Raw genomic sequence first — 27,444 nt, forward strand, 5'->3', positions numbered from 1 at the left:
CTTTTGCCAAGTGTCAAAGTTCAGGCACTCGACAAAGATTCTTCCTTTGCCGTGTGTCATATTCCAAGCACTCGGCAAAGATTATGCCTTTGCCGTGTGTCAAAGTTCAGGCACTCACAAACATGTCCTAGAATGCACAGAATTTTGGCTTCTTTGCCGAGTGTCATAGCGCAGACACTCGACAAAGAAGCCATTTTAATCCCATAATGCACAAAATTTTGCCACGTGTCCACTTTGCCGAGTGTTTTAACCCTGGCACTCGGCAAAAGGCTTCTTTACCGAGTGCAACATAGCCATTCTTTCCATGTCTGCAACCACGGTACGAGATAACTCCTTAGCACAAAGCTGGCGAAAGAAATTGCTCAACTCCGCCAGCACTATCCAGACATGCTTAGGGACATAGCCTCGAACCATCACCAGCAGTAGCCGCTCAAGCCATATGTGATAGTCATGACTCTTGAGCCCGTTGATTCGCAAAGTAGTTAAGTTCACTCCCCTCTTCAGATTCGCTGCACACCCATTAGGGAACATTAACGTTTGGAACCATTCTAGTACTTCCCTCCTTTAGGCCCTCGTCAGAACGAAATCGGCCTTAGGCTTTCTCCATGACTTTCCGCCTTCGAGAGGCGCCATGTCTAGCTTTGGTCTATTGCATAACCTTGCCTGATCCACTCTAGCCTTAACATTATCCTTTGTCTTATCAGGAATGTCCATGATTGTACCAAAAATTGCCTCGGCGATATTCTTTTCAGTGTGTATTATATTAATGTTATGTGGAAGTAGAAGATCATCAAAATAGGGGAGGTTCCACAAGCACGACTTGTGAGTCCATGCATGTTCCTCACCATATCCTAAAAAACGATCTCCTTGGTCATTGACCTCGAGAGCGTCTAACTGAGCACGGACCGCGGCACCAATCATCATCTGGGGTGCAGGGCCTTCAACTACTACATCTTTCGTAAAGTTTTTGATGTCTCATCTAATGTAACGTCCCGCCTCTCCAAGGCCGGGCCCGCTTACATCTGGCAGCTTCTCTAGGATATAGACTGTCCTCACAAACCAACACAGGTCTTTTCTGCACACTTTGTCCTCACTCGTGCGCACCCGGGAAGAACTTCCCAGTCGGTCACCCATCGCTCCAGGCCAAGCACGCTTAACCTCGGAGTTATTTGCAGATGGGCTTCCGGAAAAGAAGTTGCAACTTATTGGTATGAGTATCCTATTAATCCTGTTAAGCCCTGGGCCGAGATGTTACATCCTCACCCCCTTAAGAGATCGACGTCCTCGTCGATCAATCCTAAGCCAGGAGCGTCCTCTCTTGGCCACGTCCGTGTGTCCAGAGCCAGCGCATGTGCCATGCTGTGTGACCACACCGGATCCACACCAGCCATGCGCACCATGCCTGCGCAACTGCGATACACGCGCCCGTGAAACCGCGAGAGTCGGCTCTGATACCATTCTGTAACGTCCCGCCTCTCCAAGGCCGGGCCCGCTTACATCTGGCAGCTTCTCTAGGATATAGACTGTCCTCACAAACCAACACAGGTCTTTTCTGCACACTTTGTCCTCACTCGTGCGCACCCGGGAAGAACTTCCCAGTCGGTCACCCATCGCTCCAGGCCAAGCACGCTTAACCTCAGAGTTATTTGCAGATGGGCTTCCGGAAAAGAAGTTGCAACTTATTGGTATGAGTATCCTATTAATCCTGTTAAGCCCTGGGCCGGGCCCAGGGCTTAACAGGATTAATAGGATACTCATACCAATAAGTTGCAACTTCTTTTCCGGAAGCCCATCTGCAAATAACTCCGAGGTTAAGCGTGCTTGGCCTGGAGCGATGGGTGACCGACTGGGAAGTTCTTCCCGGGTGCGCACGAGTGAGGACAAAGTGTGCAGAAAAGACCTGTGTTGGTTTGTGAGGACAGTCTATATCCTAGAGAAGCTGCCAGATGTAAGCGGGCCCGGCCTTGGAGAGGCGGGACGTTACATCTAAATGGATGGTCAAGAGGAAGGAATTGTCGATGTTTGTCGAACGAAGAATACTTGCCACCCTTCGTCAACCAAATGAACATCAGAGACGCCTTGCATACTGGGCATGAGAACTTTCCGTGAACACACCAGCCGCAGAATATCCCATACGCCGGAAAGTCATGCAGGGAGTACTGGTACCAAACATACATTTTGAAGTTTATCTTTGTAGCTCGATCGTATGTTCATACCCCTTTCTCCCAAGCACGGACCAAATCATCAATCAGAGGCTCCATGTATACACTCAAATTATTCCCCGGGTGTTCAGGAATTATCAACGACAAGAACATGTTCTGACGTTGAAAGAGGACGGCAGGAGGGAGATTGAGAGGGATAACGAACATGGGCCAACAAGTGTATGATGTAGCCGCCATTCCATAAGGATTGAACCCATTTGTTGCCAGCGCAACACGTACATTACGAGCCTCTAGAGCTTTCTCACGATGAATCATATCAAACCTTGTCCATGCTTCACCATCGGATGGATGCACCCGCTTCTCATAAAACTCTTCAACTGACGATTTGATATTTACCGTTGTGGACGCCATAAAACTTTCCATAAAACTCTTCAAGGAGAGATATTTTTTTAATGTGTATACCTTTTTAATGTGTATACCTTGACTTCTACTTTACTATTCTATCCCTTTTGGTCTTCTTTCTTTTCTTTGAGTATGCAGTAGATATGACTTACACCATGTTCGCTTGGCTTATAAGCCGTACTTTTTCAGCCAACGAACAATATTTTTCTCTCACAACAAATCAATCAACAGTACTTTCAGCCATAGCTTATCAGCCAAGCGAACAGGACATTAGAACTTGTAATCATCATCAGTCATCAATATAGAAAAGCCTAAGCTGTTTTTGTTTTTGCAGTGAACAGTGCATGGAGGCGATACTGTATTTTCGCCACTTCCCAGATCTTCACTCCACTCATCAGACATGCTAGCTGATCTCGATTGCAGATCACTAGACGAGGTATGCATGTATGCTAGCAACTGGGCCCAACCCAAACAGGCATCTAGCCTAGGCTGGAGAGACGGGGGCAAAGAGGAATCCTTTCTGGTGAAAAGCTTGTGCGCTTGCAGGCTAGTGGTCAAGTTGTTGGTCCAGGGAGCAACCAGCCAACCTTTACAGTTTTTTTTGCCAGGATGATGAGATGGGAAATCGCAAAGCAGATGAAAGAGCCTGGTTTTCCAGAGTGGATCCGCCATCCGGTGGGCCCATGCTTTCAAGCGTGTGTCTAACATGTGGGCCCCTGAGAATGGCATGTCTGCTTACGTTGACACACACACAGCACATGCAGAGGCTTATTCAGAAAGCTACACTGAACACAGCCACTGCTCACTGATACTCCTACTTGACTGCATTTGCACAGGAATAGATGAATAAATAAACAAAAGCAGCTGGAATGCCTTGTTCGCTTTATTTATATTTCCATTTCATTAACACAGTCATTTATGAGAGAATGATTGGTGGATCATCATAGACTGGATTGGCAGATCAGACAGGAACCATCTTCTTCTCCTTCTGAAAACCCAAGAACGAATAGGTGGCCTCTCGTGGTTGAGCTGTCCCTGCGCATGGCGCGTACGTCATGCGGGCCCCACCACGACAGTGAGGTACACAAGATCTTCCCTCTTCCCTGAGCTTTCTTTTCTTCTCTCTATCTGAGACCAGATTAGGTGCCTAGATTAAGAGATGGGAGCTATATTATAATGCCAAATGACAGAGCCAGAAGGTAGGTAGGTGCCATGCAACGGTGACATTGTGCCATATGCAGTGCAGCAGGATCGAGCTGGCTCCCATGTCGGTCTCGGTCCCAACAACACCAACAACGACAACAAAGGGGTTTTGTTTCTTTGGCTTCAAATGACAGGAAGGAATAATCAGAATTCAGAACTGGAAAGGCACTCATCATCATGGTTGAGTCAGTGAGGTCAAATATGAGAGTTCCTAACTTCCTTTCAGTGTGCTGGTTTGGTTGCCCGGTTGGAGAAGTGGTCATGTGTGCAGGCCTGCAGGGCATTCATGCCTGGTAAGCTAGGGCTGGGATAATCTTTGATTGCAATCTCTTCTTGTGTGATGGACAGGATAGTTGTCATCGGACATCATGCATTCATGCATGTAGGTGTGTCACTGTCAGGCTGTCAGCAACCACAGTCACACATGTCTTCCTGTTTAGAAGCTGGTACAGTCTACAGTGTGTGTGAGTACTAGTACTGATCTGAGTATCTGACTGTGCCAAAAAGGAAGGGAAAAAATAGTGGTAGCACAAGTGAGATTTGCATTGGGCCGTGCTATTAGCAGCATCGTGGGCCTGGAACTGGCAGCCCATGAATAACGGCCCGTTTGTCATCAGTAATGTAATGACTTGGAAAGAATGATTGCCTCTCTGCAACTTTGCAAGTGTGTCCAATCTCCCTGCTCTTTCTTCCTTGCCTTCATCATGCCTGCCTGCCTGAAATAATTTCCCTTTTTATATATGTATATATATTATATATACACACACACCACACACAAGAGTAAGAGTAACCCCTTGAGCTTTGTCAAAAGAAGGCAGCACAGAAAGCCTAAAGCCTCACTTATTTAGCCTCCAGTAGCACCCTCTTTCTTCTGTGCACAAAGCTCACTCTCAACCCCCCTACACTCCATTTCCATTGCTTGCATTCTTGGTTCTCAGCTGCTGCTTAGATTAATTATCATCAGTCGTCAGTAGAGATGGGGTTGCCGGAGGTGAAGAGGAAGCAGCAGCTGGTGCACAGTACGCGAGTGGAAGATCGTCACGGGCACCAGCACCAGCAGCACCAAGACGGCAGCAAGGTCTGGGTCCTGGGCCTATCCGGCGCCGGGATCGCCGCCCTGCCGCTGCAGCAGCTCAAGCCCGTCAAGACCGGCCGCCGACGGCACGCCGCCACCGCCACCACCGAGGAGGAGGGAGAGGAAGAGCCCGTGACGCCGAGAGGGGAAGGGTGGAGGATACCGACGGAGGCGGCGACGTGCCCACCCGCGCCCAAGAAGCCCAGGACGGCGGTGTCCATCATCAGAAGCACTGCCGCCGCCGCCGGTCGCCGGTGCAACTACGACGGCGGCGAGGTGCTCGACGAGTTCTTCCGCGTGCCGGCGGATTTGGAGGCCGTCTTCGTCGCCCGCGCAGCCAAGGCGAACTAGCTAGCTGGACTGGGTACGTAGGAAGGACTGCCAGTGTGGCAGTGTGTGTATGTGATGCTTGAGCTCAAGTGATCCAAGCAGCAGGCTGGGCTCAAGCAAGTGTATGTGATGCAGATTGTAATGCATCGGCTGCTGGTGGTGAGTGAGAGTGATGATAGAGTGAGTGAGTGAGTGCAGTTGTACAAATTCTCTTCTAGTACATGTTAATGCAAGTCCTAATTCCGTGAAATCAAATTGTGTTAAAATGGAAGAATTGGTTGTTTGTTCATTCATTCTGGAGCTGTTATCTTTTTTTTTTTCTTTTTTGGTTTCTACAGATTTATTGAATGGCATTTGTCATAGATTCATCTCTTCCCTGCAGTTCCATTTGGAGGAGGGGAAGGGAGTGTAATTTCCTCCAGTGGAAAATGGTGACGAAATGCATGCATGATTAAGGTGGCATGCAGTTTTAAGAGAACTAGAATTAGCAAAATGTTTCTTCCATTGGTTGGAGGAGCTGCTAGTTTCTTCCATTGTAAATAAAATGTATATATACATGTCTCTAAAATGTATGATTACACACTAACAGAGATTCACTCACATATTGTAAATGTCACTTTCTATATATGAAAAATTGCAACATTCGTTTAACAATAAATAATGTATATATGTCTGTGCATGATATATATATAACATAATCCATGTAGTTAATGCATGATTAAGTTTCCCGCGTTGTTTAATATAGTGAGAAGAAAACAGGATTATGTGGCAACTGTTCTTGCAACGGTCCCTTTAAATATTTCCTTCCGACGAAATTTAGTGGATAGGAATTTAAGAGATTGGCACAGGATTGTAGCTTCTCTACAAGATATAAACTTACAGGGGGAAAGGGACAAATTTCGCTGGACACTTAATTCATCAGGTACCTTTTCAGTGAGATCTATGTATGCTGCGTTAATTAACAATGGGGTAAGGGTGTCACAAGATATTTGGCAGGTTAAGATCCCATCAAAGATTAGAATTTTTTTGTGGTATTTAAAGAGAGGTGTGATTTTACTAAGGATAACCTTGCTAGACGTAACTGGAATGGTGATAAAAGTTGTGCTTTTTGCCATTGTCCAGAAACGATCCAACATCTCTTTTTCCACTGTACATACGCTAAATTCTTATGGCGCGCTGTTCATCTCATGTTTGGATTACCACCCCCACTGAGTATAGATGATCTTTTTGTTAATTGGTCAAAATGGGGTAGTAAGCTTTACAATTCATTGTTTTTAACTGCAGCTTCAGCTTTATGTTGGACCATTTGGATAACAAGAAATGAGGTAGTCTTTGACAAGTGCAGACCAAAAAATTTTTTTGCAGGTTCTATTCCAGGGGAACTTACTGGCTGCGGCAATGGGCAAAGTTGCAGTGGCGTGAGGAGCTTCGTCTTCAGCTTCTTCTTGTGGGGCAACGTTTACAGACGTCCGCGCTTCACTGCTTTAGTTCCAATGGATGGTTATCGAACAGATTTATTGGTTAGCGTTTGTCAGGATCTCTTCGGTGTCAACTTTGTTATCCTTTTGGATGTTTTGTGGCCCTCTAAGTTTTTGAGTTGGGCAAGGGTCTTAGGACCTGGTGTTTGTAATAATTGGTCTGATTCTACCCTCGGGTAGATGAAGCCGGATGTTTTATCCATTATCTTAAAAAAATGTGGCAACCTCTCTCTCTCCCGCCAAAATTTGAAATCCTAACAGGGAAATCTGATTAAATCCCCGGAAACATGCGAATCGCTTTGGAGTTTGATATAATCATGTAATCGGCAGTTGCTCCTCGCCTAAAGCCGTTTGCTTTCTCGAGCTTCGAGCTAGAAGAGAGAAAAGGGCTGTTTAAGTTAGGATCCCAACCTAAAGTACTCAATACTCTAAACAAGAACTTTGGCGACTTGTCACTCTTTATGCTGCATTTCACAGAGTTATCCACTCATACGTGTACTAAATATTTATTTAACAACTAAAGGAGCATATATATAATAATATCTCTTTGTGCTTTCCTACTCCCTGACTTTTCCTTTTACCGTATGAATAATGAACAAGGTCTTTAGAGACTTCAGGCACACTAACACAACAATCCAATGTGCATGAGGATGTGATACTCGTACATACTTCTCTCGGTTCTAAATTAAAAAGTTATTTTGACTTTTTTAGATATATTTTTTTCTATGTATCTACTGGATGATATAACGTATGAGTAGATATATAGAAAAAACTATATACTTATAAAGGCAAAACGATATATACTTTGGAACGAAGGGAGTAGTTGTCGTCGGGTGGCAAACATGATTTCTTTTGTCACTATCTTGAAGACCAACGCACTCTCATGTAACCTAACTACCTAGCTAGTTTTTTCAGTAGGGCCGGCCGGTATTTAATCGAATGTTCTAGCACTTTAAATATTCAGGTTCAGATACTGCTGGCTGCATGCACCACAGTTTGATCTGACGAACTAGGCAGATATACATAAAGTTGGCGATATAAAATCTGGATACTAGTATAACGGCTCCACTACTAGCTAGGGCTCAGTGGCCTCCTTTTCTTCCCTTGGATCCCTCCATGTCTGGGCCCCTACATTGCTCAGCAAAGCCACCGGCCTTGTAGTTGTAAAGAGGGTCTCACCCTACGTCTGATTTGACCTGCACAGTCAAGTTTTTTTTTTTTTTGTTGAGTTACTCTTTTTTGTTTCCAGTGAAAAAGGCACTGTCAACTTTACTACACACAGTATACATCTTTACTAGATAAGCACTGCGTGAGTGTATGCAAAGAACCAGTTGCTAACTGTATGTCTTCTTCTGCATGCATTAGTCAAAGGCAAGCATATGTTTCTGCCAAGCCAATAAAAACATCTATGTGAAAAACAAATTCACCCTAATAATATCTTATCTGACATTAAATTATTAACTGCTTCCTGCTGGACCAAACCAACCTAGCTAAAACAAGAAGTGTTATTGCAAGCCAAATATATATAAAACAAGAAGGAAAAAATGAAGACTTGAGGAAAGTGGTACTCAAAATGCCTTTGGGAGAAGGCACACTAAAACAATAGGCTGATCTCTTAACCATCATGATTCATGAAATAAATCTAGGGCTACTTGATCCATATGCATTATTATGGCCTTGGGTTGGGCATGTCTCCAATTGATGAAGGCTTCCAGTTAATGGTACGTACGTACGTTTATAAACATGGTTAGAGGCACTAGTTCCACTGAACCATGTCTGCCATTATAGGGGCCTACCTGCATGCATATAATCAATTGACTCCTTGTGTTTAATTTTATTTTTTTCCTTTAACTAGACAAAGAAAGAGAAGAGCAATTATTCAGAGCAGTGCGTGTACCTTCATGTAATTAACTAGACTCCAAGTTTTGTCGTGATCCATCTAATAAGATATATTAGATATATGGTGATCCAATTATTGGATTGGATTGGATGTGGCAAATGAAAGAAACAAGGAGCTAGAAATGAGTTTTAGTTACGGGTGGTTTCCTAGATGAACACACCAGATTGAATGTTATATCGTGCCTCGGCAGCCGTGTTAGTGTTCAGTTAGTGTGGTGTTGAGTGAGAAGGACAAAAACTAAAGCTAAGCTCTTGTTGAAATACATGCAGGATTGGTGGCCAAATGCGGCGTGAATTGGAAAATTTAAGCTCAACCCATTATATGCTCCTAATCGATGGTACACAAGTCTGTCTTTTTTCTTCTGTATTTATCTGTAAAATCACTTTGATCATAAGACTTTTAACTTTATAATGATTGAACACAAAAGGGAATTATAATACCTAGTGGGGTGGGGGGGGGGGGGGGGGGGAGTCTACCCCCTTCCGTCCACAAAAAGAATGCAATTCTCAGTTTTTCGAGAAGTCAAACAGTTTGAACTTTGACTAAATTTATACTAAAAAGAGCAAACATTTATGAATACAAATTAAGTACCACTAGATTAGTTATAAAATATATTTTTATAACAAATTTATTTGGAGACATAAATGCTAATAATATTTGCTATAAACTTTGTCAAACTTGCTCTTCTTTGACCGACACGCATCCCATAATTGTATTCTTTTGCGGACGGAGGTAGTACCACAGAATCAATTCAAAGCCTACATTCGTGCCTCCCGTCGACCTATTCTTGCAATGTACTACCTCCATTCCAGAAAAGGTACAATTTTAGATTTACATTGAGTCAAACTTTCTTAATTTTAACTAAGTTTAGAGAGAAATTTATTGATATTTATTAATCTAAATAAGTATACCATGAAAATATATTTATTATGTGGTTAATCAAATGATACTTATTTGGTACGATGCCATAAAAATGTCATCTTTTTTGATAGATCTGATATAATTTAAAGATGTTTGATCTCGAAAGCGAGAATTACATCTTTTTTTCGACAGGACTAATACAAGAGAACGTGACATGCCTTTGGATCTATCAATGTGTAGGCTGATGTTAGCTCACCAAGGCATGGCACCTAGTGTGCTTCACCATTTGTGAAACAACACCTGATACATCACGCAGGGGGGCCCCGCCTACAAGGCACTTTCACGGTTTTGGCAAGGGTCTATGGCAATAATGCGGCTCATGAGCATGTGCCGAAACACAGCAAGGTGGACGTAAGAACAGGACAGAGCCCGGAACACCGGATAGACATAGACCCATGCACGCATCTACAGTTCCAGACAAGTCGCTGGCGGGCACATGATTTCGCAGCAAAAGTTATATAATGCACCCAGTGTTCGCCTTAAACTGGCCAGTAAAAGGTAAACGGTGATAAACTGTTTTATTTAGGAGGCAAACGAAAATTAAACGGTTGACCGTTTAAATGGTAAAAAAAAAACAGGAAAAACGGTCTAAACGGAACGGAGATAAACAGCATTAAACGGGGCTGTTTAGGCGAACACGAGATAAATCTAGTTCAGTTTTGTATAGATAAATTTGTATACTTAAGTTTATTATATTTATAAATGTGTACACTTGGTATGTTACATGCATAAATATCTATATTTGGTTCTTTTCACATGCATAAATATATATACATACTAAAATAATTGATTTTTACTCAGATAAATATGTATAAATGCTAGAATACTTGATTTTTTTACATGCGCATATATAATTATATGTATTTTTTTTAATACAAAACCGTTTAGACCGTTTAACTTCGTTTAAACACTGTGTAAACAGCCTAAACGCTAAACGAAGGGCGACCGTGTAAAGACCGTTTGCCGTGTAAAGACCGTTTACCGTTTAGGAAAACATTGAATGCACCTCGCTACTTTGTTACAGGCTAGCCTAGGTGGATCCTTTTCATCTATGCATATGTTCACAGTTCACTGTATGCAATACAACGGTGATAGATATGGTAAAAATCCTGCACTGTTATGCAGAATGCATTGTGTGGCTGATGACATGTGTAACAATGAGGTACTGTTTTTATGTGAAACTAGATCATATATACATGCGCACTAGTCAGAAGCTAGCAAATATGCAGTGAAACGATTTCTGTAGGAAAGGAATGAACAAGTTACCAGTCATGAATGTGCATCACAGATGTGTCCCAGCCTCCCAGGGGTGCTCATCAACTGCTGATGTTATGTTACACAAGCACAGAGGCTAGTACTCTTCTATCCCGTCAGAGGGCACAGTGGTTGTACCCATGCATGACAGCTCAAAGTACTGTTTCCTTCAGCAATAATGCAATATACATGCCAATTGATCGTGTCCTTCTTGTCATCTTAATGGACAAGGAATGTTGTGGTTTACATCGAAATAATCACAAATGTGTCACAGGGACCTCTGGTATGCAGACATCAGTTGGACCTTGGGCCAAAACCGTACATTCAAGACTTAGCCATTTCAATAGAAGATGTTTCAGTAGCATCAGGGCCAGTATTAATAAGATGCTGATCTGCGTTTGGTTCAAAAACTTTGTTCAAATCCGAAAGGAATCTTAAAACTTCCAAGAGCAAGTCACTCCACAAATTTGTCACCAATAGTTGGAGTTAGTTCCATATAAGAAAATCAAGACATATCGGATTTTATACACCGAAAGAAAAACTCGGTTAGTATGTTTGATCATTTAAACCTTCAGAGCCACTAATAGCATGCTAAATGCTGTGCAACTATATTACCAGAGAAGCTGAAAGTTTTGGATTAGCCATTACTCCATTTTGGATGCCAAATCTTTTGAGAACAGAGGACAAGGCGTGACATCTTAAACTTTAAAGAAATGATCAGGGAACTTGCTGAAAGGTCAAAAGAAACTGGGGATGATCAGGTACGCCGATCAGGATTCTATGCTAGCTGTATGGCCTCTGAGTACAAAAAATGTGACCAGTCCAGGCACAATTTCCCTGTCGAATACTCAAGTCAGCGCCTAAGAGATGAGAGCTGCATCCCTTCAAGGGAAGAACAAGAAACTGGAAAGTTATCCATTACTGAGCTTAGGCATTCAGTAAGTTCAGTCTATTTGACGCTTCATCATGTACAGCTCTTCAGCCCGATATTTGGATGTCCACTCTTCGACAATCCTAAGAGTTGGAAACAGCAGAAGATAAGTAACAATGACATCAAAAGAAAAGCACATAGACATGGTATGTTGACCTTATGGGATATGGCTTTGCACGTGACAGCCTTGAAGATGGGATAATACACATTGTTGTCAACACAGTTGAAGAAAATAAATACTGAGGTATATACAAGTAATAACATGGAAGAACTGAACTTTACATCAAACAAATGTTGCAGATATGCAAGCCATCTGCTGAGATCCTAAAATTTGCGCCAAAGGGCACCTAGTCCAAGCGGTTAGGTGGACCCGGCGGCACTCCTCAGGTCCTGAGTTCGACTCCCCGTGGGAGCGAATTTCAGGCTGAGGTTAAAAAAATCCCCTCGCCCGCCCCAGGTGCCAAAGCGCAGTTAGGCCCCGGCCCGGTTCTCATAGGGTTACGGTACCACTGCGTCAGGATGGGGGCGGGGGTTCGGGGGTTTTCTCGATCTGTGTGAGAAGATCTTCTTCTTAAGGGGAAAACCCGGGGCCGTCATCCCCCCGCAGGTCGAGTTTTTTTTTTTTAGATCCTAAAATTTGTCATCAACAAAAACGGTACCCCAACCACTTGGCCAGTTTGGAGCTGGAAGCCATAACCCATAGCCAAGGCATAATTATGATACTCAAACAAGAATAGTCTTTTTTCAGTTAATTATTGCAGAATTATGAACATTAACAGCAAGTAATTTGACAAAAGAAAGGAACAGCTCAGATATCAGTTTGAAATTCGAATGACTAAATATTGCCGGCATTCTTACAAAACACAGTGTTAATGTTTCTCTGCCAGTAAACATTAGACATGTATGTAAAACTAAAAACCAGTATGGACCTCAAGATATTGAGCAAGGAGGGTTTCTATTTCAACACTAGAATAAGATTACACTGCCAGTAACCTATGGCATACTATGTGCAATGCATCTTCTGCGAATGGAAAAGAAAAGGTTTCAAAAGTTTTGTCCATGACTAAATAGCTAAATACTTCCTCTGTTCTTTTATGTAAGACATGGATCAGTTCAATTTTGAATGGAGGGAGTAGCAAAGATCACAAACATCATAAAAAGTGTGCAGTGTGCTAAAAATGTACCTTAAGTCCGCTTCTGAAGCATTGCTATAATCAGAATACAAGAGTTTAACACTAGGCTGCAGGTCTGCTGTTCCATGTGAACCATTGATATCATTTTCATAGCAGCAGCCAGAAGATAACCATGCTTTTGGGCTAAGAAGAACTAATTGCAGCATGGGCCTTTTGGTTTTCAAATCTCTGACTACTGTACGAAAAGATATTTCGTCTTCTGCGACTTCGAGCAGCAGATTCACAAAAACTCTTTCCAATGTATGTCCCCTGCACATAGATAATGTATGTCCATGTATCAGTGGTGAAATCAACTTCTTAGCAATAAGTGCAAAATATCTATACAGAGCAAGAAAGATCATACTTAATACTCCCTCTATTCCAAATTGTAAGTCGTTTTGGCTTTTGTAGATACGTAGTTTTTTCTATAGACCTAGACATAAAGTATAACTAGATGCACAGTAAAAGCTATGTACCTAGAAATGCCAAATGTCTTACAATTTGGAACGGAGTGCTTATTTTCCTTTTACAATAGAATCAGAACTGTGGGCCTTTAACATCTATCTCAAGATTAAGAAGCAGTGTAGAGAGTTACCTAAACGCATCACGAGGCCCTGTTACAGGAATTTCTGTAGATGTGTAGCACTTGAAGAGTCGTACACGGCCATCAGCCGGAACAAGTGAACACTGAGAAGGGTATGAACCAAGAGGTGATGAACATCGACCACAAAAAAGTCCAACCCACTCAAAATCATTCAAAAGGTTAGAAGCTTTAACAACAAAGCTACTACCAAGAGAAATGGTTTTTGTTAATTTGTAATCCCTTTTAATCTCCAACATATTCTGCTTTTTCTCGTTCCCCAAGGACATTTGTGAAGGGTTATCTTCAGCTTTCCCATTGGATCCATTGACACAACAGCAATGGCCCAGATCTCCCAGCGACAAATCAACCTCTTTCTTAGATTTCCCCATGTTTTCAACACAGAAGTCATTTTCAGACTTCTCAAAGTACACATCAGTATCAGTTTCCATCTGAGAAGTGACAGGCTGATTAGTCTGAGGACTGACTCCATTTGTTTCACTACTACTAACACTAGTCCCCTCTTCCAAAATAATAGGCAGTTGTGCACGAGTAGCTGTGATCTTTGCTTGCTCTTCTGAATTATTCATCTTTATCTTGCCAGTGGTATGATCTTTTTCTACACTAACATCAAATATAGCTTCTTTTATAGCAACAAAATCTCTACTAAGCGCCGAACAAGCTAGCTGAGACACTAAATCCGCTTCAAGATAGTCTGTTTCTACAGTAATGGCAGTTGCATCCAGTAGACTTGTTCCCTCTAAACGACCATATGCACGAAATAAACTGAGATACGAGTTTCTCGCCTGCACCACCAAATGAGGTGCAACATCCACCAAACCAATTGTCAGCCACATCTTCCCAATCTACAGATGGCATTTCCATGATTTTCCTGTAAAAAAAGGGAATCGAGATTGTTATACTCACCACCAAGATAATGTCAAAATCATTTTTTGTGTAATAAGAAATTTTGAGCCAGGTTCTCAAGTCTAACTAAAAGATATTAATAGGAAATCATGAGCAAAAGCCAACAAATATACACCAGCTCATAAGTAGCCAAATTTTGTAATAACCTCAAATCACTACTCGCAATAGGAATTTCTAGGTTTATCAACATGCAGCTTTGGTGGAAGATAAAAACGATATGATTCTGATCTGCAGATTGCAGGTAGTTCTACAAATTAGAATTCTGGGAGTAAGCTTCAGATGCATCCGGAATAACAAACAACAGAGGTAGAACAATCGAAGGCTAACACTTAGAACATTTTAATTCACTGCAACTTTGCAAATCTTTGTGGTCAAGCAGGAGCCATCATCCTATAAACAGTAAGACTTCTCCAACTTAAAATCAAGGTAAAACATACATAAGTGCAGGGAATCTTAAAAGTCAATACATGTGAATATGAATAACATTGGTTGCACAGAAGCTGTGAACAGTGGGAAGTTATTTAACTTGACCAAAAATTGGGGAAAAACAGCCACTTCACTTTAAGCTAGAAGTACACTGAGGTGAAATGCCACATAAGACCTAACTATATACCATTTCAATTTTCGCTAATGACTGATGCAATAAATGTGCAGATTAAATGGAATGACATTGTCTAGTGGTGCCAAGTGTGAACCACTAGTTATATGTGCCAGAAATATGATTTAAGCAGGACAGGTTTCTACAAATATCCACTGGATACACATGCTACGCATAAACTAGCTACTGAAGATTACAACAAAGTGCAATACAACTGGAGGTGACAAGGCACGAATGCTCTATACCTTAGTGGCTGTTTTGTCAACCTTGACGAACAACTTTTGCAATACAAGTGAACGTCTCCAGTAGATAAGCTCTTCAAATCTGTTTATTGATGACAACGAATCATAAAAATGCATATTCAGTTTCATCTGAAAAAACAGATACAAAACGAACATTTTGCCAAGCCTAATTTCAAACGGAGAGACAGCATAGGAATGACTGACCATCGCGCAGCGCTAGAGAAGCCGGAGGCTCCGCGCCGGCGGGCGGGGGGAACGCGGCGGCGACGACGGGGTGGTCGACGGGCAGGACGAGCGCGAGGCGGAGCTCGAGGTGGTCCCCCGCGGCGGCGGCACGGCAGTCGAAGGGGGCGGAGGGGTCGAACGAGCACCTTCGGGACGGGGACCCTGAGCGCGACGGCGGCACCATCCCCGGGCAGCGAGAATGAGAGGTGGAGGAGGGAACCCTGGAGTCGGAGGTCGGCGCGGAGGTCGGAGGGGAAGGGGGAGGAGAGTGCGGGGCGGGGGAAGAGGTATAGGCGGAGGAGGGGGAGGTGGGCTAGGGCTTCCCACGTGTACCGCCATTGACGCCGGGGAGCGGACACGACGGCGGCGGCCATTGCAAGTGTGAGCCGAAAAAATCTGTATAACCCCTTAACCTTTGCTGGTACCTAATCTTAGCCCCTTAACCCTTAAAACCAGTGCACGTTAGTAAACTTTTAGAAACAAGACAAATAATCCTAAGGATTTAAAAAAAAACAAGTCAAAAATACTTATATTTTGGAAAAAAAAAGTATGGCCCAAAATAAATTATCATGAATTGACTCATTTGTCCTGTTTGGCATGGTTCATTCCTGGCTTTAGCTCTAGCTCATGTGAGAGAGCCCTACCAAACGTTTCCTTAAGAAGCTTTATTTTAGTAAAAAGCGGAGGAGCCGGAGTCGTTTTGAAGGAGCCATAAATTGTGGCTTCTCCAAAACGGCTCTAGCTCCTCTGGAGGAGCCCCTCAAGAAGAGTCATGCCAACACTAAAAGTTATTGCGCGACTCATCACTACAGTCACACGGGAACGAAATCCTCTGCAGTCGCTCCCACCGACGGCGCTGTGCAGTCACCAAATCTCAGCCGATTGTTGCGGATCCAACGACAACCCCAATAAAGTTACGTAGCAGGCCAATTTGAGCGGCTCATTACAGCCCACAACGCAAATAAACAGAAACGACCCTTTCTTTTCCCTTGTGCCGTCATCTCCGCCGTCGCAGCCACAGATGCGCTCCGCCGCCGCCGTCGCCGCCACGGTGCTCCGACCCACACCATCCGCCTCCCTACCCTCGTCGCGGCACAGAGGTGTGGCCCTCCCAGAGGTCGGGGCTGCAGCTCATAGCCGACGCATCAGGTGCACCCCCATGTAGGCCGTCATACACACGGCTGCTGCTCGTCGTCTGCCGCAGGAAGTGCTGTGTTCGGGCCGTGGTCGCTGGTGATATGTCAACGCTCTACTCCATCGCAGATAAGGTGAAGCCCCTTTGGCGCACAAGCTCTGGCAATGGAGATTGACTTGAGAGGCACGGTGCTCTTTAGCTATTTGTTCAGCGACACCCATCTCAGAGTATTAGCACTTTGTGTTTGTAATACATAGCTGTGTAAGCGTCTTCTGTATTGGAAGCATGCAGGAAAAAATAGCAATTTTGTGTAGGAAATTTATGCAAGAACTAGCAATATCGTGCAAGTATATTGTGTATAGAAACCAGGAAAAAAACAAGCAAGCTGTACAGACTGCAATTGTGGAATAAATTGTTCTCTTTTTGCAAGTTCAGACATGTTCAGAACAGAATATATTACTGATCTTTGCAAGTTCAGAGGTTTGACAAAATATAGTACTGTTTTCTGGCATCTATTACAATTGAACAGGCTGAACTTTACACTTCAAGCAAAATACCAAAAGCTATTCTCCGGAACTAGCTCTGTTACTAGAATTCAACATTAAGATCATCAGTCATTGCTCCCTGCAAAATAAAAGAACAATAACTAAACTCTGTCCAGATGCTCCAGATCCTCACTAGAAAGATGGAAGATCATGGTTTTTAAATCTTACTGTCAATAACTGAGAGTAGCTATGAATGGTCATGTAAGATTCAGACATCCCTTCCTTGGGACAAGAAGTACTAGGACAAACATTTTCTGCAGAGTAAGGTTCAGACATCCCTTCCTTGGCTACACCATCATCGAACGCCACTTTGACAGTTTGTTGTTCCTTCTAATAACAGAAGAGTAAGATAACAGTTTTTCATTGATACAATTACGGTCTACAGATGGCTTGACCATATGCCATCTCTCATTAGCGCTTGCCCCTTAAATAGTTCTTATGGTCACGGAGTGTGTAACTTAGATTAAGTGAGCCACCAACTTGGAGACTAGCCAATTCATGTGCAGCTTTAGGACCAATTCCAGCATCATCAGCGGTCTCAATTTTAAAACCTTGTAACTCTGAAATTTTTCTTTGAGACACCATCAAGTGCGAGGTTTCTGGCAAATGAAGGCTGTGATTGTGTTCCAAAATCAGATCAGACACCTTATAGTTTTCCTTCTCTCGATCCATTACAAGACCCATGCGAACTTTACAATCAGTTCTAGTTTCAGCTCTTGGACACTTTGTTACATGATCCCTTTTATCCTGTTTCCTATGACCCTCACTTGCACAAACAAATCTGCAGGACCGAACCTTCCCATATGTCTTCCTTTTGTTTGCATACCTTTTTCTAACCTTAAAACCATTTTGACCTCCATAGCTAATCCAATACATCCAGGCATCATCTACAGTACTGAACTCCATTCCAACTTGAGGTAATAAACTAGGAAGCAAACCCTCCCTGCTGCAGAAAAAATAATTACGACATGCCTAATTGATTTGGTGGTAAAGGAACTGAAGTCTATCTAATTTTGTGGAGAACAAGAAACATCGGTCGCATTACAAACCTTTTTTCTTCCATGTCGAATATGCAGAATTGATTTCAATGTGGGCAAGTTGATCTCTCCTTCAATCTTCCATGTGAAATATGCAGATTTTGTTTTCGTACAGGACAAAAGCAACCAAATTAGGACCCAACCCTTGCAATCTGGGCAAAATTGGTGAGAAGAAAAAAGAGGAGTGCACTTTGCAATCTGACACACAGAAACAAATTAAAATGAAGAGCGACACACCTGCTGCCATCGAAGGTGACTCCAGCTCCAGATGATCGCCCCCTAGGCTTTTCGTCGCGCCAAAATACGGAAAAGGCGCGTACTGCCGCAGCCTCGCGCCAAAAACACTCGCTATAGTTCCAGAAACCCCGAGCAACATGATGCTCTTGTTGGGCCGAGGCCCATCGCAGCTGACGAAGCGTGTCATGGAAGCTTGGTTGGAGCCCGCAGCTGTTGGATCCGCAACGATCGGTAGAGATTCAATGACTGCACGGCGCCGTCGTTCGGTGCGACTGCAGAGGATTTCGTTCCGTCACACGATATATATTAGTGTGACTAATAAGATATATACAGTATACACTGGTATCGTCAAGAGTACTTTCCGTGTGCGTAGCTAACATGCAATTGCACGCCATCCTAGTTGGCATAATTCATACTTCTGTTGTCCATCCAAAACAAAAGATCTATAAACCTTAAAAAATGTTTTGATTTAATTTTATTTATGTGGATGCTTAAAATCGAGAGCGACCCATTTTGTTTGGATCTAGTATCATACATTTTGTAGTTTTGAAACTAAAATTGTTCACGGAATGCTATATTTGAGTGTTTATTAAGCTATTTTTTTCTTGTCCATCCAAAGGGAGGACCTAAGCACCTAAAAAATCTTATTGTTCTTCAACTAGATGTTAAAAATCAATCATAACTCTTTTTTGGATCTGGCATCATAACTTTTGTAGTTTTAAAATTAAAAATCTTCTTAGAGTGCTATATTTGAATTTTCGGTTAAGTAAAGATTGTTTCAAAAAAATATGGAGAAATCATCTAAATCATTGGTTCGGAACATATGGGTTCTAAGTAAAATCTAAAGATCCTTAACAAAGTGTGTGCTCAAAGTTTTTAATGCGAAGTAAGATTTAAAAGACTTCAAAACAAGCTTAAAATTTTCATTAATGCTAAGGAGGTGATTATTAATGTGATGCATCTAACACATTGCCATGTAAATTATCAATCACTCCGTAATACTGCGAATAATGGCTTTCAATTATGGAAAAAAAACACTAGGGTGATGATGTTACTGACATGTTGAGCCAGACCCATCATAGGGAGGGTTATTACATAATACAAATTCTAATTTGCATTTGTTGTTATTATTGAGCAAGCATTGCTCGGTAAAAGTAACATTAATGCTCTCGGTCGTCCATCCGTCCAGACGGACCCCATCCGAGTCGCTCGCTTGCAAAATGGACCCCGCCTGCGCCGCCTTCATCTGCATCGCCCACTCGCTTTGCGGCGTCTGCTCGCTGCGCACCCCTGCTCACGGGACGGATCCTGTCCTCCCTCGCACCGCCCCCGCTCGCATCGCGCGCCCCTACTCGCGGGACGGATCTCACCCTCCTGTGCCGCCGCCGTCCGTACTCGCGCCTCCCGTGCTCCATCTGCCTGTTGTGCCCTTGCCAAGGTCCGTGCCACCGACGAGCTCCACACCAACGACCTCTGCTCCACTTCGTAACATCGGGCTCCATGCCGACGTCGAGCTCCGCGTCGACGAGCCTCCATTTTCGTCCAAGCAACAAGTATATGTTGCGCTTAAAAACGCATGTTGCAAGCGTCTGTTTTCAAGTGTTTCAGATGTTTTAGAGGTATGTTGCAAGTGTTTCATATGGATGTTGCAATGGTTGTACACGTATGTTGCAAGCTTTTTGTTCTAATGTTTCATCTAATTTTTCATATGTATGTTGCAAGTGTGTTTATCTGGATGTTGCATATGTTTACAAGTATTTTATCTGGATGTTGCTTATGCTTTTTGCAATGGTTTTGTTTTTAGGTGTTTTTTTCAAGTGTTTCAGATGCATGTTTCAAGTGTTTCATCGACCTTCAGACATATGTTGCAAGTGTTGGTATTTAAATGTTTTAAAAATAGATCGGATGTTGCATCTTCCTCCTCGCCTTCTGTTGCCTCGTCTCGGTGTCCCCTCCTCCTCGTGACGCCTCCTGCACATCCGCCTTCTCCCTCTCTTCTCGATGCCGGTGACGTTTGGGGCGGCACAGGCTCCACGTGGATGTGTGAAACGGCAAAAAAAATTACTGCAAGCATGAGCGTCCGGACATCCGCACCCTAATAAGCCCTTAAAGTAATCGCAAAACACCTCTTGTCTTACTGTTGGAAGACACGATTCGGATTTCGAACGCAGGTGCACCGGCAGCCGTCGCCGTCGCCGTGGTGTGATTCCTTACATTTGCCTCACATATGCACTCCACATCTGGAATGGCCATCTGAAGTGATCCTCAGCTGAAAATCTGAGATGACAAGGCAGCTCACCCTTGCGCTAAAGGTCAAGCAGGCCTTGCGGCCATCTCAGGCCGATGAGACCGCCGACGGCGCCGGTGAGGAAGATGACGAGGCTGATCGAAGAAGGAAGGAAGGGAGAGATGCCTTGTCAAGAGTGGTGGCGCTGGCGGCGGAGGCAAGCCATCGTCCAAGCCCCGTTCATGGCGTCCAGCTCAACGTCGAGCCGTCCGAACCTTCTCCGATCAGGTCCAAATTTTGGGCTATCGGAGAGGAGACCGATGAGTCCGAGAGTGATGAACCGGAGGAGCCGCGGACTCCCTCAACATTCATCAAAGCCGCCATTGATGCGGGGTTTACGACCGAATAGCTCTACAGAGCCGAATAAGCACTAGGCTCAGGTAAGAATCCATCCTCCAGTGATCTTCTTCTCGCTAAATCCATTGTTTCAATGTTGGCCCAGAGGAAGCTCATGGGAGCGCCATGGTACGGCCCGCTGCCTTCTCCTCACGTCTCTCCACTGAGAACCCTTGGGGACATCCTTGACATGGCATCATTCAGGACGTCAGGTTCCCACGGTGGTTCGATTCCGTCCCCTAGACGGTCGAGCTCGCCGGAGATTCTCGGTCCAGCAAGGCAAGATGACGCTTCAAAAAAATTTGAATCACCAAAACTTCAGGATCCTGATCCGTTTTTTCCTTCGCTATCTCGAGCGAGGCTTCTGGTTGCGGCAACCACGTGTCCTTCGCGTGGAGCGGCTAAGAAAGTGGATCGAGGTTCTTCCGTGGCTTCGTCGGCTTTGGCCGAGCGTGCTGCATGCATTGCGGAAGGGAAGGATCCAGAGAGTAAGGGGGTGGAGTCAAACATATCAGAAACTCCGATCCACTAGGGAACCGATCCCGGCTTCTACTCATGTACCACTGTGGCATCCTCGGACTCTACTCCGAGGGTCATGTGCGGTCTTGAGAAAAAATGGGGAGAGGCTCGTCCTAGCATCCAGGATCGTGTGCAGCTTGGGCCAGGAAAGTTCTTTAGGCCCACCAAAGGACTAAACGCCCTATTCCTCCGAACCAGTGCCTGACTCCGTCCCGTTGCAAACCGAAGCCACCGCCACTTACCTCTTCGCCACAGCGATGTTCCTTCGCGGAAGTTGTGCGTGAGGGCAAGACCATGGTGGCGCTAGGAGCAGGCAATGGAGGAGGGTTTGGAGAGCGAGGAGGAGGCAGAGGTGCGGGATTCAACCCCTGTTTCAACCTGGGATTTAATCCAGGGTTCGGGGGAAGTGGTCGTGGACACAGTTTCCACCTGCATGGTCGAGGTCGTGGTCACGGCGCATATGGAGGTGGGCATGGAGGGTATGGCGGCTATGGCAATGGATATGGCCATCATGGACAAGGACGTCGGCCTTACTTTGGTGGAGGCAGATACGGCGGTGGACGTCGTCCTTGGTCCGGCCAGGGCCATTCTAGTCATCTGTCTATGGGGCCTGTTCTGAATTATGGTGGCGCCAACCCTAACAAGCAGCAGCAGGCCGGCGGGGGGCAACCTCTCCAACAGCAACCCGGTGGTGTCTTGGGGCACCCTTCTCAGAACGCGGGGAGGCCTCAATACCAGAACGCGGGGGGCTCCATCCTGTTCCATGGGGGAGGGTCCCAGGCAATGGGGGGTTCATTCCCTCCCTAACTCGGGCGCGCAGGCGGGTGCGCAGGGGGGGTCACACTAGTTGGTTGAGCCGGCTCAAGGGAAGGCACCGGAGGGTGCTGCTCCTACCATGGGGGCAGTGCCTTCACTGGACAACGTGGATGCAACAGCGACCACAACATCGGCTTCGGCAACTGTAGAACCACATGCGACAAAGGAGGTACAGAAAGGCATTGTCCCACCGAATGCAAATGCTTCTAAAGTAAATGTTGAGGTACCAGAGTCATCAAAAAATGTAGGGAAAAAGAAGGGTACACCATTTTGTTATCGCTGCCACACTAAAGGTCATACCATTCATGAGTGCACTACAGTTTTATGTTGCGATATATGTTATGGTGACCATGTTACTAAGTTGTGCCCAAATATAAAGAAAATGAACATTACTGCTATCCCTTGTGGCTATGCTGTAGAAGGTCTGGGGTTCTATTTTATACCAATCAATGAAAATCCTAAGGTCATTGTAGAGGAAAAGTCTGCTATGGTACGTGTGTTGGAAGGTTCCATTACTGCTGAGTTGTTAGCAGTGGAACTGGAAAATCTACTACCTGGCAAGACCAAGTGGGGGATTGAGGAGAAAGGCAAGGATGCCTTCACCACTAATTTTCCTTCCTCTGACCTTTTGGACACTATGGTTTACTGGGGCCCCATGGTTACAAAAACTGTGAAAGGCAAAATTCAATTTGAAAAGAGCGTGGAGGAGGATGTTTACAAGTATGAGATTGAGAAGGTCTGGGTGCAGTTTAGGGGGCTACCTAAGGAATTTAGGTAATTCCCCATTATCTGGGCAATTGCCTCTATCCTAGGTGTCCCAAGAGCTGTGGATACTAAATTCATGAAGAAATTTGGAAGAGCAAGAATGAAAGTAGCGGTGCTGGATTCCAACCTCATCCCAGTCTTTGTGGATGTGGTCATTGGGGACTATGTTTACCAGCTACACTTTGGGGTGGAGCAGGGTATGCCTGATGGTGAGCCAGAGCTAATTGATCTAGACTCTACCATGGAGGATGATGACCCTAAAGGGGAAAAACCAAATGAGGACAAAACTAATGGAAAAATGGATATTGATGGAGGTAAAGAGGGGGATCACGTGCCTAACAATGACGCTGGTAATCAGCTACCAGCCGCTGGTGCTGCTGCTGATGCTACACAGCAAGAAGCAAAAGGGGCTGATCCAATGCCCTCTTAGGGAAAGCCAGTGAAAGATCCTAACAGACCAGTGATTGTCCTTTCTCAGATTGTGAATGCAAATGGGGATGGCCAATGGAAGGCTAAATTGATGCCCCCTCAAACAGACTTCGGGAACCTCAATAATTTGAAAGCACATAAGGATGGGATAGTGTCTCCTTCGAGATCAAGCAAGAGGACTACAGCAACTATGGATCAGGATTCCGTGGACAAGGCAACAAAGCTGAAGGCTAAAAGGAACATGGATACTACACCAGACAAAGGTAAAGAACCACAACCTTGCTCTTTTATATCTCGTGATGATTCTTCTTTGCTAAATTCTGCTACATCTATTGGAGTTGTTTTAGGGGATAATGAGTATGAGATATTGAATTCCTTAAATTCTTTAAGGGACTTAGAAAAGTTCAGATTAAATCAAAATAAAAAACTAGTGGACAATAACAATATAGTATTGGATGATGCATCAACAGTTTGTTCTAACGATGATGGTATAAACTTAGAAGCTTTAAACTTTATCTGTTCTGAAATTTTAAAAGGACTAGGTGATGGGGGTTGCAACCCTAAGTGTCTACAAACCCCTATATCACGGAAGAAGAGTCCACATAGGCATAAGAAAAAAACCAAGAATCATTCTAGATGAAAGGCATATTCTGGAATTACAACGGGTTTGCAGATTGTAAGAAGTATAGATTCCTGTCAGATTTAACAAAAGCGAAAAACTTGGATTTCATTGCCTTATCAGAAACTAGTAGAGCTAATTTCCCACAATCGACCTTGAATAATATCTGTGCAGGCAGAGATTTTATTTGGCATTGCATGGCTCCACGTGGTAGGTCTGGTGGCATGATTCTAGGTATTCACTTATTAACTTTTGACATAGGAGAAATAGAGGAAGGGGAATTTTTTATTCGTTTCAAGGTTAGACATAGAGAAGATGATTTTAAGTTCAACCTGATTTCGGTGTACAGACCAGCACAACATGAGTATAAATCACATTTCTTATCCGAAATTGTTAGGGTATGTTCTAAAGAAGCTTTACCTATTGTTATAGGTGGCGACTTTAACATTATTCGTAGACCGGATGAGAAAAATAATGACAACTATAATGATAGATGGCCGTTCATGTTTAATGCTGTGATTGATTCCTTAAATCTCAGAGAAATAGAAATGTCAGGACGAAAGTTTACTTGGGCTAACCATTTACAGAATCAAACTTTTGAGAAATTAGATAGAGTACTAGTTTGCACAGATTTAGAGGCTAAATATCCGCATACCACCGTATATGCATTAACTAGAGAAATATCTGATCACACACCTCTACTTTTATCCACTAATAACCCATCGTCAGCTTATCAACCTCAATTCAAATTTGAATTAGGTTGGTTGCTGAGAGATGATTTCTCTGAGATGGTTAGGGATGTGTGGAACAGTACACTAGTTGATGGCTCACCTATAGAGAGATGGCAAGCAAAGATTAGACGGCTTCGCCAGTACCTCAGAGGATGGGCAAAAGAGTGTCAGTGGTGCGTACAAGAAGGAAAAGATTGCCATACTAAACAAGCTGGACGAATTAGACAAAAAGGCAGAAATTACCGCACTTAGTGAAGGGGAACTAGATTTAAAACATGTCCTAAATGAAACGCTGGCCGAATTGCTTCGGGAGGAGGAAATCAAATGGTACCAAAGGGCTAAAGTCAAACACCTTTTAGAGTGTGATGCAAATGCTAAATATTATCATTTACTAGCCAATGGTAGACACAGGAAAACTTGTATTTTTCAGCTTGAGGATGAAAATAATATAATAACTGGCGATGCTCAACTTAAAGAGCATATCACCAGCTATTATAAGAACCTATTTGGACCTTCACCCAACTCGCACATCATGTTGGATGAGTCACAGACTGATGACATTCCTCAGGTCTCTCAGCTGGAAAATGAGTACTTGACAGATACCTTTTCCCAAGAAGAGGTGAGGGCGGCAATTTTTCAAATGGAACATAATAAGGCACCTGGACCAGATGGTTTCCCTCCAGAGTTTTATCAGGTATTCTGGAACCTTATAAAAGATGATCTGATGGCTCTGTTCACGGATTTCCATCAAGGAAACCTACCTTTGAATCGCCTTAATTTTGGAACTATAATCCTCTTACCTAAAAAGAAGGATGCGAAAGTGATTCGGCAATACAGGCCAATTTGTTTGCTGAATGTATCTTTCAAAATCTTCACTAAAGTCGTAACCAATAGATTGTCTACCATTGCCTAGAAGATAATTAGACCAACACAGACGGCTTTTTTGCCAGGGAGAAACATCATGGAGGGAGCAGTAATACTCCATGAAACGATACATGAACTTCATTCCAAAAGGAAGGATGGGGTCATTTTTAAAATTGATTTTGAAAAAGCATATGATAAGGTAAATTGGAGTTTCTTACAACAAACGTTGAGAATGAAAGGGTTCTCACACCAATGATGTGAATGGGTGCAAAAATTCACACAAGGGGGTAATGTTAATATTAAGGTGAATGATCAGTTAGGGTCCTACTTCCAAACTAGAAAAAGGCTTAAGGCAAGGTGACCCCATGTTGCCCATACTATTTAATATTGTGGTCGATATGCTCGCCATAATGATTGCCAGAGCAAAGGAAGCAGCGCAGGTCGAAGGGGTTATTCCTAATCTAATCCAGGATGGATTGTCTATCCTCCAATACGCGGATGACACAGTAATTTTTATGAGCCACGATGTCGAAAAGGCGGTAAATATGAAGCTTTTGCTTACCACCTTTGAACAACTATCGGGGCTTAAGATTAACTTCCACAAAAGTGAAATCTTTTGTTTTGGCAAAGCAAAAGATCATGAAGAGTTTTATTCGCAGCTGTTTGGATGTGTTATTGGAAAATACCCCTTTCGCTACCTTGGTCTTCCCATGAATACAAGGAAGCTAAACAACAAAGATTGGAAGGTAATTGAGGAGAGAATTGAAAAGAGACTTAGTGGATGGAAAAGAAAAATGCTTTCGGTGGGGGGCGAATGGTTTTGATAAACTCGGTGCTGTCTAGCTTACCGATGTTCATGATGTCTTTTTTCGAACTACTGAAAGGCGTGTCAGAAAAAATAGACTGCTTTAGATCACGTTTTTACTAGCAAAATGACCAGCACAAAAGGAAATATAGATTGGTCAAATGGGAGATTTTATGTCAACCCAAAGACCAGGGTGGTTTAGGCATACAAAACTTGGATATACAAAACAAATGTTTATTAAGTAAATGGCTCTTCAAACTTTTAAATGAAGATGGTATGTGGCAGGAACTATTAAGAAACAAATACATAAAAGATAAGACTCTAGGGAGTTGTGTTAAGAAACCAACAGATTCTCATTTTTGGAAAAGTTTAATGAATGTCAAGGATGTCTTTATGGACTTTGGCTCGTTCAAAGTGTTAGATGGGTCTCAAACTAGGTTCTGGATAGATACTTGGTTGGGAAATAAACCTCTCAAAGACAAATTCCCCTCGTTGTTTAATATAGTAAGAAGAAAACAAGACTCTGTGGCACAGGTTCTTAGTACAATCCCACTAAATATTTCCTTTCGACGAAATTTAGTGGGGGCGAACTTAATGGCTTGGCATAGAATTGTTGCTTCTTTACAAGATATTAACCTACTTGAGCAAAGGGATGTCTTTGTTTGGAGTCTAAATGCATCTGGGAACTTTACAGTCAAGTCCATGTATGCTGCGTTAATTAACAATGGGGTTAGAGTGTCACAAGATTTATGACAAATTAAAGTACCTACAAAAATAAAAATATTTTTGTGGTACCTAAAAAAAGGTGTAATTTTAACTAAGGACAACTTAGTTAGGCGTAACTGGAATAGGGACAGGCAGTGCTGCTTCTGTCACTATCCGGAGACCATACAACATCTCTTTTTAGACTGTGCTTATG

General features: G+C 43.4%; 1 protein-coding gene, 1 long non-coding RNA gene and 1 pseudogene across 2 annotated transcripts; 1 reads left to right on the top strand and 2 right to left on the bottom strand.

Moving 5' to 3' along the window:
* Positions 1-4,602: 4,602 nt before the first annotated feature.
* LOC136462670 (cyclin-dependent protein kinase inhibitor SMR6-like) lies at positions 4,603-5,411 on the top strand. The gene has a single exon (XM_066461737.1). The coding sequence runs from the start codon at positions 4,744-4,746 to the stop codon at positions 5,191-5,193; it is 450 nt and encodes a 149-aa protein (XP_066317834.1). The 5' UTR covers positions 4,603-4,743; the 3' UTR covers positions 5,194-5,411.
* A 5,694-nt stretch (positions 5,412-11,105) lies between these two features.
* Positions 11,106-15,774, bottom strand: LOC136462671 (uncharacterized; annotated as a pseudogene).
* Positions 15,775-17,640: 1,866 nt separating this feature from the next.
* On the bottom strand, positions 17,641-18,481 carry LOC136462672 (uncharacterized). Its single transcript, XR_010760786.1, has 3 exons — positions 18,355-18,481; positions 18,130-18,195; positions 17,641-18,023 (listed from the first exon to the last, which is right to left on the bottom strand). It is a non-coding gene; the product is annotated as an uncharacterized lncRNA (long non-coding RNA).
* Positions 18,482-27,444: the final 8,963 nt, after the last annotated feature.

Source organism: Miscanthus floridulus, chromosome 7 (genome assembly GCF_019320115.1).
Source record: "Miscanthus floridulus cultivar M001 chromosome 7, ASM1932011v1, whole genome shotgun sequence".
Lineage (NCBI taxonomy): Eukaryota > Viridiplantae > Streptophyta > Magnoliopsida > Poales > Poaceae > Miscanthus > Miscanthus floridulus.

Bases quoted from the DNA above. Each gene is read 5' to 3' on its own strand.
- LOC136462670 (XM_066461737.1), top strand. From the start codon at position 4,744: ATGGGGTTGCCGGAGGTGAAGAGGAAGCAGCAGCTGGTGCACAGTACG.